This window comes from Melanotaenia boesemani, chromosome 15 (assembly GCF_017639745.1).
Source record: "Melanotaenia boesemani isolate fMelBoe1 chromosome 15, fMelBoe1.pri, whole genome shotgun sequence".
Lineage (NCBI taxonomy): Eukaryota > Metazoa > Chordata > Actinopteri > Atheriniformes > Melanotaeniidae > Melanotaenia > Melanotaenia boesemani.
In genome coordinates, this window is record NC_055696.1 from 25,677,554 (window position 1) to 25,696,465 (window position 18,912).

Below are 18,912 nucleotides of genomic sequence, written 5' to 3' on the forward strand. Positions count from 1 at the left end.
TAAAGTGGACGATGAGTGTCCAACTTCTTAATGAGATTGGATTCGGTTAAAATCAAATGTAGGTGCCAGCTTGACAGATTTTATAACAATTTACCCAACATTTAATATTTTACGTCAGTGTCTGAGGTTCAGTTGATGTAACTAAGTTTCTATCAGTTACTTTTATTTAAAACCAGTATCTACAAAAATTACTCAGTACATTGTGATTTGAAATTCATTTTACTTAAAAAAGATCAAAATAAAGATGTACATTTGAAACCAAAAGAAGACGCCATAGTACACTTCAGCTCTAAAGACAGATGGCAGGACAAGAATGCAAGACCTGGACTATTTTAGCTGGTTTCCTTCCACCACCCCTGCACACATGTCAAGGGAATGGACAAGACCAGAGCTGGGTATTATCTTGAAACCAGTACCCAGCACCATCCCTGGGTCGGTGTTGTTGAAGATGCTGCATCTCCATTGCAGATTGTCCCACCATTTCCAGAGGAGACGGAGACACAGAGAATACAGTTCTGCTGCGGCGTGTTCGGCCTCCCTGGAGGATCCACAGTGCTACAACACAGACTTCCCCACAGCCACGCTTCATCACACTTCCCCAGCTTTAAACTTCCAATGACATGTAAGTGAGAGAAATGGTTCTGTTCAGTTTTGGACTCATGTCTCCACACAGGTAATGGTTTAAAAAGTTCAAACCAGATAGTACTGGACTGTCAACATTTAAAACCAGGAGACAGTTTCTTTTTCATTTTTTCGTACAAAAAATAGATCAAAGAATGAAAAAAAATAGTCATTATTCTGGCTGCAGAAACTTGATTTAGAAAGCAGCTTTCTGGATCTACGTCTGCACAGTGAGGGGGTGTGGCTTAAGGGTTTGGGGGTGGAGCTAGTTAACATTCATTTTTGAATATATTTGTTAATTCTTATGCAACAGGTATCAGAATATTTGGGCAGTCGATACCCTTCACATTTAAAAGAGTTTGAATGTTCCTATATAATACAACACAGATTTGAACACTATCTCCTTCGATTGGCATCGTCCTTTTCATTATTGCGATGAATAAATCTTTAAAGATGATTTACAAAAAAGAACGGTCTCTTCACTACAATATCTGCTATGTACATCTGTTTAAAAAGCAAGCACGGCTGTGGTTATTTACAGCTAATCTCATTTTGTTTTGCATGGAATATACATATTTACTTATTTTCACAGTTTTCTATATTTGCTCACATATTCAGTATCAATAGATTCATTTTAATTTTTATAAATACAAATATTTTTCATGGTTATCTTCATGGCGTTCAGTGTCTCTCGTTGATATCTGGTGTGACTGTGTAGCAAATGCTGTTCAGTTGGAAAACAATCTGGATTACAGTGTTCAGTTTTTGCCAATTCACAGCAGTCAAAAATAAAAAGAGAGAAGCACAGTTTTAAGTTTACAGTTTTCTGGTCTTCATCTTTATCATATCTCATGATATTTTTAATTTTTGCTCCCTTTGTGTTCCTCCTATGTCACAAACAAACCCTTCCATGTGGCCTCACAGTTAAAAACAAACAGAAAAATAAATAAAGGTTGATCTGCCCGTGGTTTCCTCAGATCTGGGAGAGAAGTCACCTCCGACCTCGTGTTGTTCACTCCCATCTGGAGGACCCCGGGAATCCTGGTTCTGTTCTGCTTTGTTTTCTGGTTGTTGTCTTTTTTCTTGTTGTTATTGTATAAGGCACTTGAGAGGTTTTTGGTTTTCAAGGAAGCTCAGAGGAAACCAGAGCCAGGCCGGAGCTCTGGCGGATGGGAGGCCCGGCATGGACGGCTTTGGGACAGTCGGGCGTCAGCACTCGTCCGTTCTCCCCAACGCTGCCCGTGATGGACAGACGGGCCTTGTTCCTCATGGCTTCTGTGAAGGTTAGCTGAAGAGAAACACAGAGAGGAAGTTTGTGGATGGAAGAGGATGTAAAAACACAGAAACTGTTGCAGACTGGAGTTTGTTGAATATCAGAGGAGCACGAGGAGTCCAGATTTTAAAGTAGTCAGAAGAGTTTGTAAAGGTATCAATAAGTCTGGTTATCTAAACAAGTCAATAAAGAGTTTGATCATTTAGACACATTTCCAGATCAGAAATTAATTTTAATATTAAACTTTTACAAAAAATGCTTGTGGATAAATAAACAGTCTGGGAAAAAATGGATAAAATGTTTTACAAAGCAGGCAATGAATGCCACATGTTTAAACCTGACAGCAGGTACGAATAAAAACAGAATCTTTACTGTTTCCAAAAGCAGATGGAGGATAATTTCTAAGTTAAAAATATTTTGATAAAGAAACCTTTAGCCATTTAATGACTTATGTGTCACATTTGGTACATACTGTTTCTGAGACCTTTTGTAAAAACTTTGCTCAAAACCCGGTTCAACACAGTCTTCTGCCCCCTGCTGGACACCTTGTAAACTATAATAATTTTGACATCACATGGTAATAAACAGTAAATACACAGAAATTATTTTGTCAGTTTTATATTTTTTAAGTTTTGGTACAGGGCCAAATAAAAAAATTTAGATAAAAAATTTTGAAACTACTCTTGGGTTGGGTTTTAAAAGGTTCATCATCTTATAAAACAGAAATCTATATTTTTTACTGCCTGGATTTAACTCATCAGGTGACCTGGGGTTCCAGCTGGTCAGGTATGAGCACCAAACAAAGCTGAACATACTGAATAACATTCATTCAAAGACATGATGTCTGCTTGAGTTGTTGGTGTTTTACGCACAGACTGAGTCCACACCCTCACATGACGGGGGATTTATGTCTTTAAAGGTTCTCATTCATCCAAGTCACAGTATCCAATGCGGGTTAAGTCAAGCCAGCTGGACTGGGCTAAGTTTCTTATAAATGCTGAATTTAGCTGGAAATCTGATGCGGAGGCTACCCGTCAGAGCAGTTATCTATTTCACCAAAACTGATAAAGGAAAGTGTTTTTTTTGTTATTTTGCACTTATTTGCATTGTCTGTTTATTTAGTTTTGCATAGTTTTCTGTATTTTTGGTTTACCCTCTTTGTATTGAGACTGGTCTGTTATTGAATTGGATAATGGAGACCATGCTGTCTCCGCTCTGAGCCACCACCTTACAGTGGTGGAGGAGTTTGCGTGTCCTAATGATCCTAGTGGCTATGTTGTCGGGGGCTTTATGCCCTTGGTAGGGTCACCCATGGCAAACAGGTGTCTAGGCAAGGGACCAGACGAACCGCGGCTCACCCCTAGGATGACGACAAATCATGGACCCAGGTTTCCCTTGCCTGGACGTCGGTCCCCCGGGCCCCCCTCTAGAGCCAGGCCTGGAGGTGGGGCATGGAGGCGAGAGCTTGGTGGCCAGGCCTTTGCCCATGGGGCTCAGTCAGACTCAGTCCGAAAGGGTGACATGTTGCGAATACAAGTGGCCGAAGTGAGTTTTCTCTGCAGGGTAGCCGGGCTCTCCCTTAGGGATAGGGTGAGAAGCTCAGTGATCCGGGAGGAGCTCAGAGTAGAGTCGATGCTCCTCCGCATCGAGAGGAGCCAGATGAGGTGGCTTGGGCATCTGGTCATGATGACTTCTGGATGCTTCCCTGGTGAGGTGTTCTGGGCATGTCCCACTGGAAAAAGGTCCCGGGAGAGACCCACGACACGCTGGACAGACTACATCTCGTGGCTGGCCTGCAAACTTCTTGGGACCCCTGTGACCCGACTCCGGATAAGCAGCCGATAATGGATGGATGGATGGGGTTGTCTCCGCTGTAGTTACCAGAATGGAAGGTGTTTCTGAGGCTGTGGACTTTTTACCTGAAGCTGCCTAGACATTGTTATAGATTTTACTTTGGTTTTACTATTCTTAACAGGATTATTTTGAATGGGTTTAAATTGTGTTTTTTAAAATGATTTATTATTGTTATTTATGTTTTAGAATTTTTTAATTTGTCTCTTGTGGTTTCTGTTGGACCGGATAAACTCCCCAGCGGAATCAAATTGAAACCTTAATAGTGAATCTCAACCTCTGGCACTACAATAACATCTCTTCAGCTATTGAAAGTAGTACAGAATGGTACTTTTTTTCTTATGTCTCAACAAGCAAAACCTGGGAGTGGTGCCAGAATACCCGATCCAGGTCATCCCATATTTTGGGAACCCTTCCGTTGGGGTCCGAATCTTACTAATCCAAGCCAAAAGGGCAGAGTTTGACACGTTGCAATCAGCAATAATAACAGAGCAGGAACAGCTGTATGTTTACATATACGATGGATTTATCGTTGTTTAAAGCCACATACCAAGAAGAAAGAAGATAATCTGCTGCATGTCCACCATTCTCTTCCATTGTTTCTGGGTCACATTCTATTTGTTACAATTCAAGAAAGCTATCACACTTCTATGACGGCAAGCTGCTACAACTCCACGGCGCTACGACCCCAAGCTGCTACGACACTAAGGCGCTACGACGTCACACTGCTATGGTGTCACCTGTTTATGATGCCACACTACTACGATGCCATGGTGCTACAACGCCACGCTGCTATGATGTCACCCTTTTATGAAGCCATGCTGCTATGATATCACCCATTAATGACGCCATGCTGCTATGGCGTCACGCTGTTATGATGCCACCCCGCTATGACCCCATGATGCTATCGCTGTGTCCGAATGTGCACCCTACTCCCTACATAGTGCCCTATATAGGGGTCACGCCATTTTTTTGGAGTGTCCGAATGTCCAGAGAGAAAAAAGTAGGGCACTCAAAATTACCCACAATGCATCTTGAAAAGTAGTGAGCATCGATGGTCACTAGACAGATCAATATAGACCACAATGCATTGCGGGCAGAAGCTCAACATGGTGCAAGGAGGCAAAAAAATTGAGCTGCACGAAATGACCTATAAGCAAACAAACAAAGAATAAAATACAACATAAGGAATAAAAATAAAAATATTTACACACAACTTTGGATTGGCTTTGGAATGACATCTTGACACGGGTTGTGGTTGCCGTGGTGACGGCGGTAGTCAAGTGATTTGCGGTGAGGAAAAAATAGGCAGCTTCGTGTCCGAATCGCCAAGAGAATGAGTGCACTATGTAGTGTGCTACGTAGTGCAGCCTTATGTAGTAAACGAGGGGTTAGGTAGTACGGTGGACATTCGGACACAGCCTATGACACCATGCTGCTACGACTTCACGCTGTTATGATGTCATTCTGCTATGACGTCCTGCTGCTATGACGTCATGCTGCTATGTAGCTGACGCATCTATCGCTGTCTGGCCTATACTCTGCCTACCAGTTAAAGGTACGATTGCTGGGGAAACACAACAGAGATCAGGGTTTACTATGCCAAACCATCCCGTCCTGAGCTGGACTGCTTGGTGGACATGGGGCTTTAATCAAATTTAGTCTCAAGTGAAACTACGAACACTGTTAACCCTAACAAGATCTCAGAGGGCAACCCTCAGCACGTTAAAGACTATAGACATCAGTGGCTTTTCAATCTAAAACATCTCCCAAATTCTCCATCAAAATAAGAAGCTCGTCTAGTTGACTTGACTCAAATGAGGGTTTATATACAAGAGCTTGGCAAGAAATGATGTAACTCTGGATGGAAATTAATATTGTGACACTCTCCATTTAAATATGAGTCTATTCAAAACTAAAAGTGGTCCAACAAATTTTCAGGGGCAGAAATGGAAAATACGGCCAGTATAAGGTATTTCAATATTAGTATATGAACATTTTAATAGTTTTTAAATTAAATGACATCAATGAAGTGTGGAGATCACGAGTCCTGCATTTAAAAATATACAAAAACACTTAAAATCTATTTTGATATTGGTTTAGAGAAAATATTGATTACTGTAATAAATCTTGTAAGATGTTTATAGTATGCTTTTTGAGGCTCAAAAATCTGTGGTTGAACAGGCTGCAGGATCTACAGTACACAATCCTTTTTTCATTTATTATCTGTACTGCTTTAACTATTATGGGTCGTGGGTAAGTTGTAGTCTATCCCAGCATTTTAGCAGGTGAGAGGCAGGGTACACCCTAGACAGTCCATCACCAGTCCATCACAGGGCCAACATAGAAATTATTATATAATCTTATAATCTTATAATCTTATCTTATATAACGGTATAAAAATATATTACAAATAGTATAAAACTTACAATTATGAAATAAATAGATAAATAAATAAAATAATAGTAATAACAACAATTGCATTCATTAATTATAAATATATTTAAAATATGTCAAATAATTATTCAACAATTTAAATTAGATTTTAGGAATTTAAATGATAATTTAGCATTTTCTTGATTAAATTATTGTTTATTATGGAAATGGAAAATATTTTTAAAACATTAGTGAAAGGGGAATGCTTCTGTCTTTAGAAAACTCCAATCTGCAAAAGTGAACAGAGAGAACGGCTGCACATTTTAACAAACTTCAGAACAGTCATCAGCTTCATTATCACATATCAATTCATCAGTAACGGGATTTTTACACAGTGATAGTTGCAGGCAGTGGGACAGGGAAGCTGACGAAGCAACAGTCAAGCTAATGAAGAGTTTGTGCTGATGGGGACACATAATCACGCTGGACAAGATATACACTGACTGAGGACATATCTGAAAGTCTAATGGTTGGGACCTGTGGGAAATACGCAGAGCAGAGGATTCACATTGATAAAGTCATCTTGCCTCAGGGGTTAGCCTTCCTCACTCATGTCTACTTCAGCATATGCTGCCTCAATGTTGGTCTACCATGTGCTCCTGGGTAGTTTCTCATTAAATGCTGCTTTAGATTTATAGTCCATCGCTGTATTGTCCCGTAGTTACAGCCAGGTGGTCTGGTCCTCACAGGGATGCAAAGAACTTTTTTTAAAAGAAAATGATGCTTCAGGGGTTTAAAATAGATATGAGATTGACGAATGCTCTGCAGTCTGATTGGATATCCTCACAGGTGTAGAGGTGTGTGTACAGATAAGATATTGGCCCTCATTTATCATATATTTCCTCCCTGTAGATATGCAAAGAGTTAAATTACTTTTACTACTAGTTTACTATCAACATTTAAAATATTTTCTGTGATTCTGAGGTGATTTTTATGCCAATGAAACTGTGTAAACCTCTATGTTCATCCTCAGCCTTTGATGAGAGTGATCACTCACTCATCACGCTCTTTGAGCATCATCTAACACTGACATGAACCTCCTGCTGAGTTCAGAGTGAGTAATGCATGTTTGCTTTTGAAAATGGGTTGCAAGGTTTGATAAATGAGGGCCAACCTCTGCAGCCAGTAGCGGCAACTTCATGTCTGAGGATGACTCATCCCTTCCTGTCACACTGAGAAAAAGCTCAAAACGTAGACTGGGACATCACATGACCACATAGTGAGCAGAGAGGACAGAGAAGTGGGAAGCATTTTGCCACTGGTCACGACAGTCACTCAGCATGACGAAGCTAGCACGGGACATGATGGTTCACTTACAGTCTCTGTGCAGGAAGCTAGTGAAGGGGGGAGTAAAGGCTTGGGAGGACCTTCTACGAAACCCCATCTACATCTTATCAGCTTCCCCGTCGCTGCCATAACCATTGAACACCTCACTAAACTCAGCTAGGTTGTGGATGCTTGGTCTTGGACTCTGGTTTTCGCTAGGCTCTGGGCTATGGCGGGGGCTGCCTGAGCGGCAGGGGTAACAGTGAGGTTGGGGACGGTTGTAATGGGGGTGTTGGGACTGGGGTTGGGTCTGGGCCTCCACCTTCATTCTCTTGGCCTCGTTGCGCGACTTGTAGCAGAATTCGATAAGGGCCACCAGCATGGCCAGGCCTAGGCCCCCGACGAGGATGTAGAAGACCCCTGCCACGTTGCTCAGGCTGAGGGCCTGGGAGGACTTGTCCTGTAAGCCGTCAGAAGAACAAAAATCAAAGTCAGCTCTGGTTTTAGTAGGGGCAACACACAATTAGTGAACACATATTAGTAAGGGTCATTTGGAAAAAAAACTCAGTTGAAATTCATATCATGCACACACACACGCACACACACACATACACACACACACACACACAGACACACACACACGGACACATAGAGCCTTTAAACTTTTCACTATACTACCTCTAACCGAGAAGTTAGTTGTTTTAGTAGACTCTAGCTATGCTGTAAACTCTTTAGCTTCTCTAAACACAATAACAATTCAGTTTAACCAAATTCTAAACAGTGTATTTTCTCACTTTTTCCTGCAGGACTGTTTATATGTAGTAATTTAAGTTTTCTTTGGTCTTCCTCCACCAGAAAAATTCAGCATTTTACCATTTTAACCAGTTTTCCAATTAAAGGCCCATTTATGCTTTTCGCAAAAGACGGAGCATTTTATTTGTTTTCTGCGTCCTCTACATGGGTAATTAGGTTTGTTTCGGGGACCTTGCGGGTTCATACCCTGACAGAGCAAACAAAGTAGAAAACGCAGGGGCAGTGTTGAGCAATATAGCTGACGTATGACCAGTGAAAGAAGAAGAAGAATCTGTGCTGTACTTGATAGTTGCACAAACTACTTCCGTCACTGCGCTGCCTCTTTTTAAGTTTATTTCTAAGAATGTACATTATCATGATCTCCTCCGCTATTCCCATGTTTACTGTTTACTTCCATACACCTAGGGGTAATCCTTGTCGGATATAGCTGCAATAGTCTGAGATTTTGCTCACTTTTTAACAAGATAGGCAAGACATTTCCCCATGTTGACAGAATCTCTGCTGAAATTTTTACCATGTTTACTGTTTACTAAAACTTACATTGAAACTCAGAGGTTAACTCTGCATGGCCCTCTTATAGATGTATGACCATACCAACATAAAGGAAGAATGAGGGCAGGGATACTTGCAATGGATGTACCTGTTTATGCACATAAAGGCCTTGAGGCCTTAAGGCCCATTTATGCTCTACAATAAAGATACACACTGAGCTGTTTGTCTATCACCTGTGTCCTTTTCATGTGTAATTTAGTCCTTGTTCATAAAGGCTGTAGATGAATCCCCTAACGCAACAAATGCTGCAGTACCACCAAAAACGGTGGGGGGGCAGCATTGTGCAGTATCGCTGAGGCAGTGCTGACCAGAATGACTGACATGTGACCAGGGAAAGAAAAAAAACAGAGAAGAAGAGGATCAGGGAGGAAACAAAAAAGCAGAAGAAGAAGAATGAAGACGAGCACAAGAACTGAATAAATTGCTCTAGCTTTTAAAGAAAGACTATATGTGAGTGTTCAGGGTGTGTTGGGCGGTTGGAAACAACTTTATACACATTACTGCTGCTAAACGGTGGCTGAAACTGACAGTGGCTCGAGGGAGTGGACTCTGAACTCAGCACTGCCCACTAGTGGAGGAACTGACTTAACAACCATAATAACACAAAACATGCTTTGAAATGTGAGGATGGCGACGTATGACAACGTTTGAAACGGACGTCGCTATTTACATATGTAAGGGAGCGTAAATGACCCTAACAACCAAACCAACGTAAAGGACGCATGAAAGTATGAGGGCATTGGTGTTTGAATCCGATTTTGGCCCTTGGAAAAAATCTTGACAACTGCACTTAATAAAATATTCTAAACTTCTGTCACATTTTTCTGATTAATTGCATGTGTGTTGCTTCTGTGTGTTACAAATCTGAGGAAACATTATTGTGGCTTGCAAAACAATAAATCCCCCTTCATTTTTTTCTTAAATTAAAAAAAAAAAAAAAAAGTTAAAAGTTGGTGAAATAAAAAAATAATTGACTTTGAATGGAAAAAAGTGCCACATGCTTTTGGATGCTTTTCTTTTCAGGTTTGTCATAATGACAAATTTTTTCCATTTTGTTATGAGAATTTTAATAAAGCTCTGAGATATTTAAAAAAAAAAATCTTATATATATTTTTTCTAACTCAACTTTGTCCCTGACGTTTTTGGAGTGTTTTTTGGTATTTATGGTGTCTCTTGATTAAAGGTGTTTCAGCTTTGGGAACGTTTCAGACTAGGGGCCTCATTTCTAAAACTATATGTAGCAAAGCAGACTACCGGTGGTGTCCATAGAGAACAAAGGAAATGCTGTGCACAAAAACTTCCAGATTTATAAAAAAGTTTCTGGTTATAAATCAGAATCAACTCTAAATTGGTGCATGTGAGGGAGCGCCTTGCCCCGCCCACATGGTGGCTATAAAAGTTCAGGTGAATGCCTATAAACGTTTATCATATCATTTTCATGATGGCTCAGTAGGGAAAAAAGAGGGAAATAGCTGATTTTTTCTGAATGTGAGACTGAGATCCAGGTGGACCACGTTTAAAAACTAGAAAAGGTTTTAATTGGTGGGGATGGCATGGTCATCACCAGGGTCAGAAAGACAGAGGAGGGCAGCAGGTGGTAGATGCTGTCGATGCCATGTCAGAGGGAAGCAGAGAGGATGATGCAGCTCATTTATTCCTTTATTTTCATTTAGAAAATAAATATTTACAGATACAATTGAGATTGGTAGCAGTTTATTTAGTGTTAAATAATATTGCTTTTTAGTTCCTGGGTGTTCAGCTGGGTGGGTGGTGCTGCAGCTGTGGTTGGAGAGGGTGAGGCCAGAGACTCCACACAGCACTGCAGCAGCCATGTCCTCAGAGGACACAATCACCGCTATTAACCAGGTGGACAAGGAGTTGCAGGATATAAAGACCATCTGGATGGAAACTGGGACAACTCTAAAAAAGCTTTGTAAGTATTATTATTAATAATAATAAAAAATCTACCTCTTGCGTGTTTCCTAAGCATTGCATCACTTCTAGATGCCCCAGCCTCCAATCTGCATCCCACTCTGATGTCTTAGAATGAATGACTGAAGCTACTTTTCACATGTTCGTTTACTGACTGCTACATATTGGGAAGGCTTCTTGAGAAAGACGCTTGCGAGACACAATAATGTAGTGTGGTTCCGTTACTTCCATTAGCCACCTGAAGCCTTCGTTTCTAACAACGGAATACGGCGCATATCCTTGCAGATGAAGCATACGCCTCAGTTATTGTGGACCCAGGCCGATGAGCCACAACATTGGTGAGCCACATGTTGAATCACATAGGATTTGAACGTTTAGAGAATGAAAAGGTTTTGGTTAATGACAGCAGATTTCACTTCCAATTTGCAATTTCCCTCTGGGAGTAAAGTTTTTTTTTTTTTTTTCTTTTCATTTCATTCTCACCTGGTGCTCTTATTGCAGCTTTAGTGCATCAATAGCAACGATTACATCGGGAAAACCAGCATTGCTGCAAACTGCATTGTTTTGACTGTTTTCCGAGAGTAGGAAAGTTTATGTAACAAACCAACGATGCCGACTGGCATAACACATCTGGAGGTTGGCTGTAATATCCCCGACTTGTCAGCTGGTTCCCTCTGGAAGATGCCTGTTGCCAGTGTTGGCAGCACTTGCAGAGGGACTGGTACAGTGTGGTTCCTCCTCGTGGGTCTCTGTAACGACGGCCCCAAAGAACACAGCGGTCCAAGACCATTGCAGAGGTCCAACAGCCCAGCACACGGCAGTCAGAACCGGCCTATTCCGTCTAGCTGGTCTGAAAATCCGCTCACGCCATATTGTCCAGCAGTACCAGATAAGCCACTGTGCATCTTTACACACTGGGGAGCTGTGACCTTATTTAACTAATCATATAATTTCTGACCTAAATTGGTAGCATCGGAACTTATCAGGAGTTTCAACTCATACTATTTGTACATGCCCCTTTTAGTTTTTATTGGAAGTTTGTTTAAATTTTACTTTTTCATTTTACTTCAATAATTTGGACTTTTTTATATATAAGTATTTGTTCAATTTTTAAACATAAATATTCCCCAGAATATCCATTTAAATTACAGGTTGCAATACACATTAAAAACTAATAATTACATAAAAAAAGAAAGAAAGAATAAAAGGTAAAAAAGGTATAAATTGTGTATAAAATCAGAAAGAAATTAGAAAAAAATCCCAAGGGGTACGAATATCTTTGCAAGTCACTGTATTTCTGATTTAGTGCCAAAGACTTTGCAATAAGCTGAGCTGTGTCACAGATATTTCTGCAGCTCTAGCTGATTATACACAGGTCAAATCATCTGATCAAACCTCCACAACCAAGCTCTTTTTAACCACAGATTACTGGTATTCACCTGTCATTTTCCATCATACATATCTTTGTTTCTGAGAAACCTTTTTCATTATCTTTCAACCGAAATCATGACATGTAAGTGAGAAAATCTGTTTGTGATTTGGAGAAACTGGCCCTTTAATTTCCCCCACATTTAAACATGCTGCCTGTCTCTCAGTATCAACATTTTATCCCCTTTTTAATCAAATGGATGCAGCCAATCTCTCTGAGGTCTGACTCTTGTTCCTACCAACAAGTTTATCTCCCTCTGATAAATCACCCACATCCTTAAGGTGCATTCAACCCACGACCTTTTGCTATAAACAACTGCCCTGTCATGCTTTGTCTGGTTAGCAGGTGAAAGCGTGTGTCCTGCACTGCAAGTATATAATAAACATTGCTAATGTTGACGGTGCATGCTGCTTTGTTTAAAATGAGGCAGCTCTCTCCATGCTCCGGTGCATCAGTAATGATAACCAGTCTTCGGTGGGCTGCTGCAGCTGAAGCATACAGTACTACTGACATATTGTGTGACAGACAGTCTGAACATGCTTTGGGTCCATCTTTAGATGGACACACCAGTGTTTGTGTGAGCTTTTATCTGCAGTTGCAACAAAAAGCTTGGCTGCTGTGCAACCACCATACGTGTTCATGCCTTGTGTCTGTCATGCTGCATCCCTCAGGCTAAGCTTCTACCTGCATGTCTGTCACTGGCTGTTTCTTACACTTCTTTTGTATATGCACCTCATTAGCCAGCCTGCTGTAATAACAGAACAGTACTGCCAGCGCGACAAAAGTGTGCATAGAGACAAAGAGAAGAGGGGAGGCTCCCAGGCTGGTGGAGACTGACCTTACTTCCAGAGTCCTTGGGTCCACACTCCCCTTTATCGTACCACCATTTGTTTTTCAGTTTGTCTAAGACTCCTGCTTCACTCAGTTTCAATACGGCAAGGTTTACAGGCGTTCTTCAAATCACGGGGGACGGGGAAGGGTGGGGTGGGGAAAATAACATAAATAACATCATAGGACATGTTATTTTATGTTATTCAATCAGAAGAAGCCCAACAAGAGCAGCTCAGTACTCTTCACAAAGTGACGAAGCCAAAAAGGGGCCCCACTTTAGCTACATGTCTCTTTGCTCATTTATTGAGCTGGCTGATAGCAGGGCTGGGTTTACTGGGAGATATCTAGGGGAGGGGCCAGAGCTAACAGACATATAGACGTGAGACCCTGGCTGCATCACTTTCTGGAACGGGAACATACTGCCGGGACCTTTCACGCTACAATCACGGGGCTTTTACTGTCGAACCAGAACTATTGGGTCAGTTATACTCACAGATGCACCAAAATCATCACTTTCTAAAATACTTCTGTTGATGGCTTAAACCCAAGTTTAATTTGTTTTCCCCGTGAGCAGAGAAGCAAATATTTCTGCTTCAACAGTGTCTGCCCCCTTCCCCTGATTCAAACCCAGTTTTCAAATGATCTGCATTTCTCTACACAATCGACCCGGCAGATGCTCCTGTTACCAACAAACATTTCTCTTTTACCCACATCAAGGTCACATGGGCATAGCGACATAGTGGCTAACCTTCTCGCCACCGCCTCCGCTGCCACACTCTCCTTTGTCGTACCACCACTTGTTTTTCAATTTGTCCAACAGGCCTTGCTCATTGAGTTTTAACACTGCCAGGTTAACTGCACTTCTTGAAAACGATAAAACATATTTGGTGAGAGGGGGTGAGTATGCTGTCCAATTTAGGAGGGAACAGAGGGGGATGGGGAAGGGAGGAGTAGCAGTAAGTGAGGGACAAGGGTGGATAAATGCATCAATCCCATTCAAAGACCCAAACACATGCTAACCACAAATCTTTCTCCTTCTTTATGAGTTTTTAAATAAAACAAAGCTTCTTGTGTTAATGTTTTAACCAAACCAATTACAAACATTAAAAAGTCTGCTGGTGATTACCGTTCCACCCAACATGTTAAATGTTGTCAAAAGTGTCTATTTTAACCATCATCTTACCAGAAAGCTAACAAAAATGTTTGGCTGGCTGAAGCTAACAAAGTGGGCTTGGTTTTTAAACCTAAGCAATAAACATAAAGTGGTTTTTGTGGGCAAAACCCTAACAAGTAGTATTATTAATAATTTTTGCCTAAAAATAAATAGGTATGTTTCTTAAGTTTGCTACTGACCCTCATGACATTGGAAGAAAGTGTATTTTATTGCCTGGCCACAGAAAGATGTTATTGTGTGGCCATGTGTAATAAAGCCGTCACCATGGAATGCTAACATAAGGAAATGAGAAAATTAAGTCTTGACCATGTGTTTATGCTGACAGCCTGCCTAAAATACAAGCATTGTTTGCATTTTTAAACTGAGCGCCTTAAGCACTTGAATTAGGTATCTGTTACGACATTGTTAACTGCGAGATATCATTATAACAGATCATATTCTTCTTTCATTTGTAGTAATTTGTGAGTAAGACATTTGTTTTGTTGCAAACTGTTCAGTTATATAAAGTTATATCATAATAATTCATCCCAAGATTAAATAAAACACAATTAAATAAAATAAAAAAAATAAAAAAGCAAAAAAACAAAAAACAAATCGAGTTTCTAAGGTGAGAATTTTTATGCTTCCCCATCCATCAGGATGATACGGACCACTACGCTGCACTCAGAAAAATGTGCTAAAGGGATAATAGCTGAATAATCATGATATTATATTACCATAATTGAAATATCATAAATAAGAACTGCATTATCAATATGAGCGTCTCCATCTCCTAACCGTGCAGGAGTTATTGAGTGGACAGAAAACTTGGGGCCTGATCTAATAGAGGTTTGCATGTGTATGTGCATGTAAATATATATATATATATATATATATATATATATATATATATATATATATATATATATATATATATATATATATATATTTAAGTTCTTGCTCACTGGCTCTGAACATAGAGAAACCACAGGCAGAGGCAGCGGTGTGTCTGATGTAATCGGTAGAGAGCAGGTTCATTAACATGAAGAGACATTTTCTGTCTGGAACTTAAGAAAGAAGAAAAAGAACCAACATTTATCTTTGTCTGTCAAAAAACCATGCAGATAGTCAGAAAATTGTGATTTCTGAATGTGAAACTGCTCCCAAAAGACAAAAAGAGAAATTAATATATATATATTTTTTTAATTAATTATTATTATTATTATTTTTTTACCTAAATATGGTTTTATCCTGATGGATTTAAGTTTTGAGCCAAGACAGCAAAGGTAAGACATTTTATAACTACAGTATGTTTTACAAACTCAAAGCATAAATCGGGCCTTCTTTTGCCTTTGGTTTGGTGACTCTTGGTCGTAGCAAGATGAAACTTACAGTTGTGGAATCTGTGAGATGTGAGCTTTCAGTAGAGGAGTCGTTTGTTGTGTTCATGCCATCGCGTGGAAATGGGGAGACATAATATATTTACATGTTTTTGGACTTTGCATACCTGGTCTTTTAACTGTTGTCTTAACTGTGTTTCGTGGTCATACACATGTTTTTACTAAGCTGTGAGCTGAGATTCTGGACTTTCTGTGGATACCACACATGTTTAGTTGCATTTACAGACCTGACGCTACACCCGTAAAACCGGATGTTAACCCCTTAACTCCCGTTAGCGGAGGCTGCAGACGCAAGAGGTTAAGCTGAACAGTCAAGCTAAGAATGCAAAGTTAGAGAATTTAAAGGCCAGAAATCTGGATAATGAAGCACTAAAGGTGCAAGGATGGAGGTTATTGTGCATATTGTGAATATTTCTCTCTCCTCACCATCTAGAAGCTGTGAGATTCTCATCCTGCTTTCTGTCTGTTCACCTGATGCTGATATTCATCACATATTGTTCCTTCTGTGTTTAGAAGGAAGCAGCTTCACAGCTTTAAATTCATCCTGCTGACTTTTTACCTTTTAGTTAGTAAATCCTGAACAGTTCATCCTTCATTGTCATAAATATTTTATTTTATAAATATATATGAAGAAATATTTGAACTGTTGCTGTTTAAAGAGGAAACTGCTGCTAAACCTGTTTATGTGTTTAGTGCAGGAGTCTGCAGCCTTTCCAATCCAAAGAGCCATTTTTCCCTCAGCCAGCTAAATAAAACTCCTTTAGAGCTGCAAATGTTATGAGATCTTTAAAAAAAAGACAACTTATAATTTATGATAAATATCTACAGGATTTGTTGTCATATTTTAAGAACAACATTTTTATTTCTATTTTTAGGTTTTCGAATAAAGAAAAACTTAAAACTTTTGCAGTAGACAGACTTTCTTCTATGGGATGTAGATATTTGTGGAAAATGATGTAAAATAAATAAATAAATAAATGAATGAATGACTAAATAAAAGGCCATATTTTTAAACATAATGACAAGAAAAAAAAACCTACATGTGTTATTATATCTATATTTAAAAACATTAGCTAGTGCTTTGGCATTTTAGCCGTGTATTAAGAGCAACGGTGGTCCAGAGAGCCACTTGCTGCTCCACAGCCGCAGGTTGAAGACCCCCTGATTTAGTGTTTGTAAACCAAAATTTAATGCATTTTCTTTATAAAGCAGTAAGCCTTATTTTAAAGTAACAATGCGATTAATTATGATTAAACATTTCAATCATTGCCCAGCACTAGTAAAAACGTGTACATAGCACACACAAATACATGTTGCACTTCATTTACTAACTGGAAGCAAACTAATGCACGAATCCATTTTGCATGATTGCCTTTGATTTATATGCAACACAGTCGTCTCTGCCAGAAAGCGCAAAGTACTGGGAGGCGTAGATGCAAATAGATCAACATAAAACTTTATGTCGTGGCCCTCTTGCCAAATTGAACTAATTCAAATGCAGTAATGAGTTAGGAGTGAAAATGTGTTGCCATTTGTTCATGTTTGTTGGAAACAATAGACTCTCTCTTTTTTAAAGAAAACATTCACATTCTGGTTTTATGGAAGAAATTTGTTTGGCTTGAACTGTTAACACAACATTCTAAGATGATTATTACCACATGAAAGGAAAAAAGAAAGCCAAAAGCTAAATTTGTCCTGCACAAGTTCATGTATCTAAATGAACATTAAACTGTAAGTTTTTGAAGGTCTTGAAAACTATTAAGACTATGGAAGCTCAGACAGATGCTTCCTCTGAGTAAACTTTGTCTCACTTAAAAGCATCACAAGCAAGATAAGTTGGCAACCGCTCGTTACGGGAAGGACATTATCCAATTTAAAAGATTACATTTTGGCAATCAGCACCGTTATTCCCAAAGTATCTGCATCAGCCAGGTCCCCGAGAAACACCTCCAAATAGTTTGGACCTGCTTTACATATGTATGCAGTCTGTGTATGTCAGCCAACTCAAATCTCTCAGGATTTTCTGAGAATTAAGTTATTAAGGAAAATCACCATCGACTTGCAAAAACTGCCCTTGAAAAGCTTTTTCAAATAAGTGTGCATAATTTCATGGGATTTTTTACTGAAGGCTGCTTTTGCGATGTCTGGAGAAGGAGGGAGAGATTTGCCTCAGCGTGCATTTTGACCCGCTTGATTTATTTCTATCATTGTGAAAAAAAATAAAAGAACATTCAGCAATGGGAGTGGATTAGAAAACAGAAATTGGCACAGCTAATATTTCAGTCGAAGCTGGCAATTTTGATTGTGGAGCCGTGTGAAGTAGCAGCCTTGACCAACAATGCTGCCTGCTTTTTATACTACTGGTGTGTTTCCTTGCTGATATCCAGACAAGTAGCTGACAGAAAATGATAATCCTCCCAAAAACAGCAAGGTGGAGGCCTGGAGGGGAGGACTACCCTGATCTGTCAGGGACTCTTTCTGGTCAAAGCAGCGCCTGGAAACTGGCACCAGCTTGGCTGTAAATCAAACTAACTGCTTTATTGTGGGTTTGTGTGCAGAGGAATTTACTGAAAACAGGGTTTTATTCATTGACTATGAAGAGTTGGCCACTTTGGAACAAATTACTTTTTTGGTTCATGTTCAGAAAAACAAAATAAGCTCTTTTCAGTGCATTCTCTACAATCTCAATTCCCCCCAAAAAGTTGGGATTTTGTGTAAAATGTAAATGAAAACATAATGCAATGATTTGCAAATCTCATAAACCCATATTTTATTGTTTAGCATCGGGTAGCATCTCCTCTTCCTTTAACAACTGTCTGGAAACGTCTGGGAAGTGAGGAGACCAGTTGCTGGAGTCTAAGGAGAGAAATGTTGTCCCATTCTGGTCTGATGCAGGATTCTAGCTCCTCTACAGTCCTGGACCTTGGTTGCCGGATTTCTGCTTTCATGATGCTCTAGATATATTATGTTGGTGAAAGGTCTGGACTGCAGGCACACCAGTTCAGCAGCTGGACTCTTCGCCTGTGAAGCCATGCTGGTGTGATGGATGCAGGATGTGGTTCAGCATTGTCTTGCTGAAATCTGCAAGGCCTTCCCTGGAAGAGACGTTGTCTGGATGGGAGCAGACTTGCTCTAAAACTTCCCTGTACTTTTTAGCATTGATGGAGCTTCACAGATGTGGAAGCTGCCCATGTCATAGGCACTAATGCAGCCCCATACCATCAGAGATGCAGCTTTTCACCTGTCCACTGATAACAAGCTGGATGCTCCCTCTCCTCTTTAGTCTGCAGGACACGGTTGCTTTCTTCAACATGTTTCACATTTTCATCCAGGTTTCCACTTTGCCTCAGACCAT

The 18,912-nt window shown here is 40.0% G+C and overlaps 1 protein-coding gene across 5 annotated transcripts in view; it reads right to left on the bottom strand.

Annotated features, from left to right (window-relative positions):
- Positions 1-200: 200 nt before the first annotated feature.
- Positions 201-18,912, bottom strand: part of gria4b (glutamate receptor, ionotropic, AMPA 4b) — a 195,972-nt gene continuing 177,260 nt past the window's right edge. For 2 of the 5 annotated variants that reach the window (XR_006012888.1, XR_006012890.1), the window contains 3 exons: positions 13,753-13,867; positions 7,499-7,907; positions 1,818-1,909 (listed from right to left, as the gene is read on the bottom strand). Coding sequence is in view for 2 of the 5 variants with exons in the window: in XM_042007758.1 (XP_041863692.1) it covers positions 1,745-1,909; positions 7,770-7,907; positions 13,012-13,126 (418 nt within the window). In the remaining 3 variants the exon portion in view is untranslated. Of the gene's footprint in view, positions 1,910-7,498; positions 7,908-13,011; positions 13,127-13,752; positions 13,868-18,912 lie in introns of all 5 variants that reach the window. The other 3 variants (XM_042007758.1, XM_042007757.1, XR_006012889.1) reach the window with 3 other exon arrangements.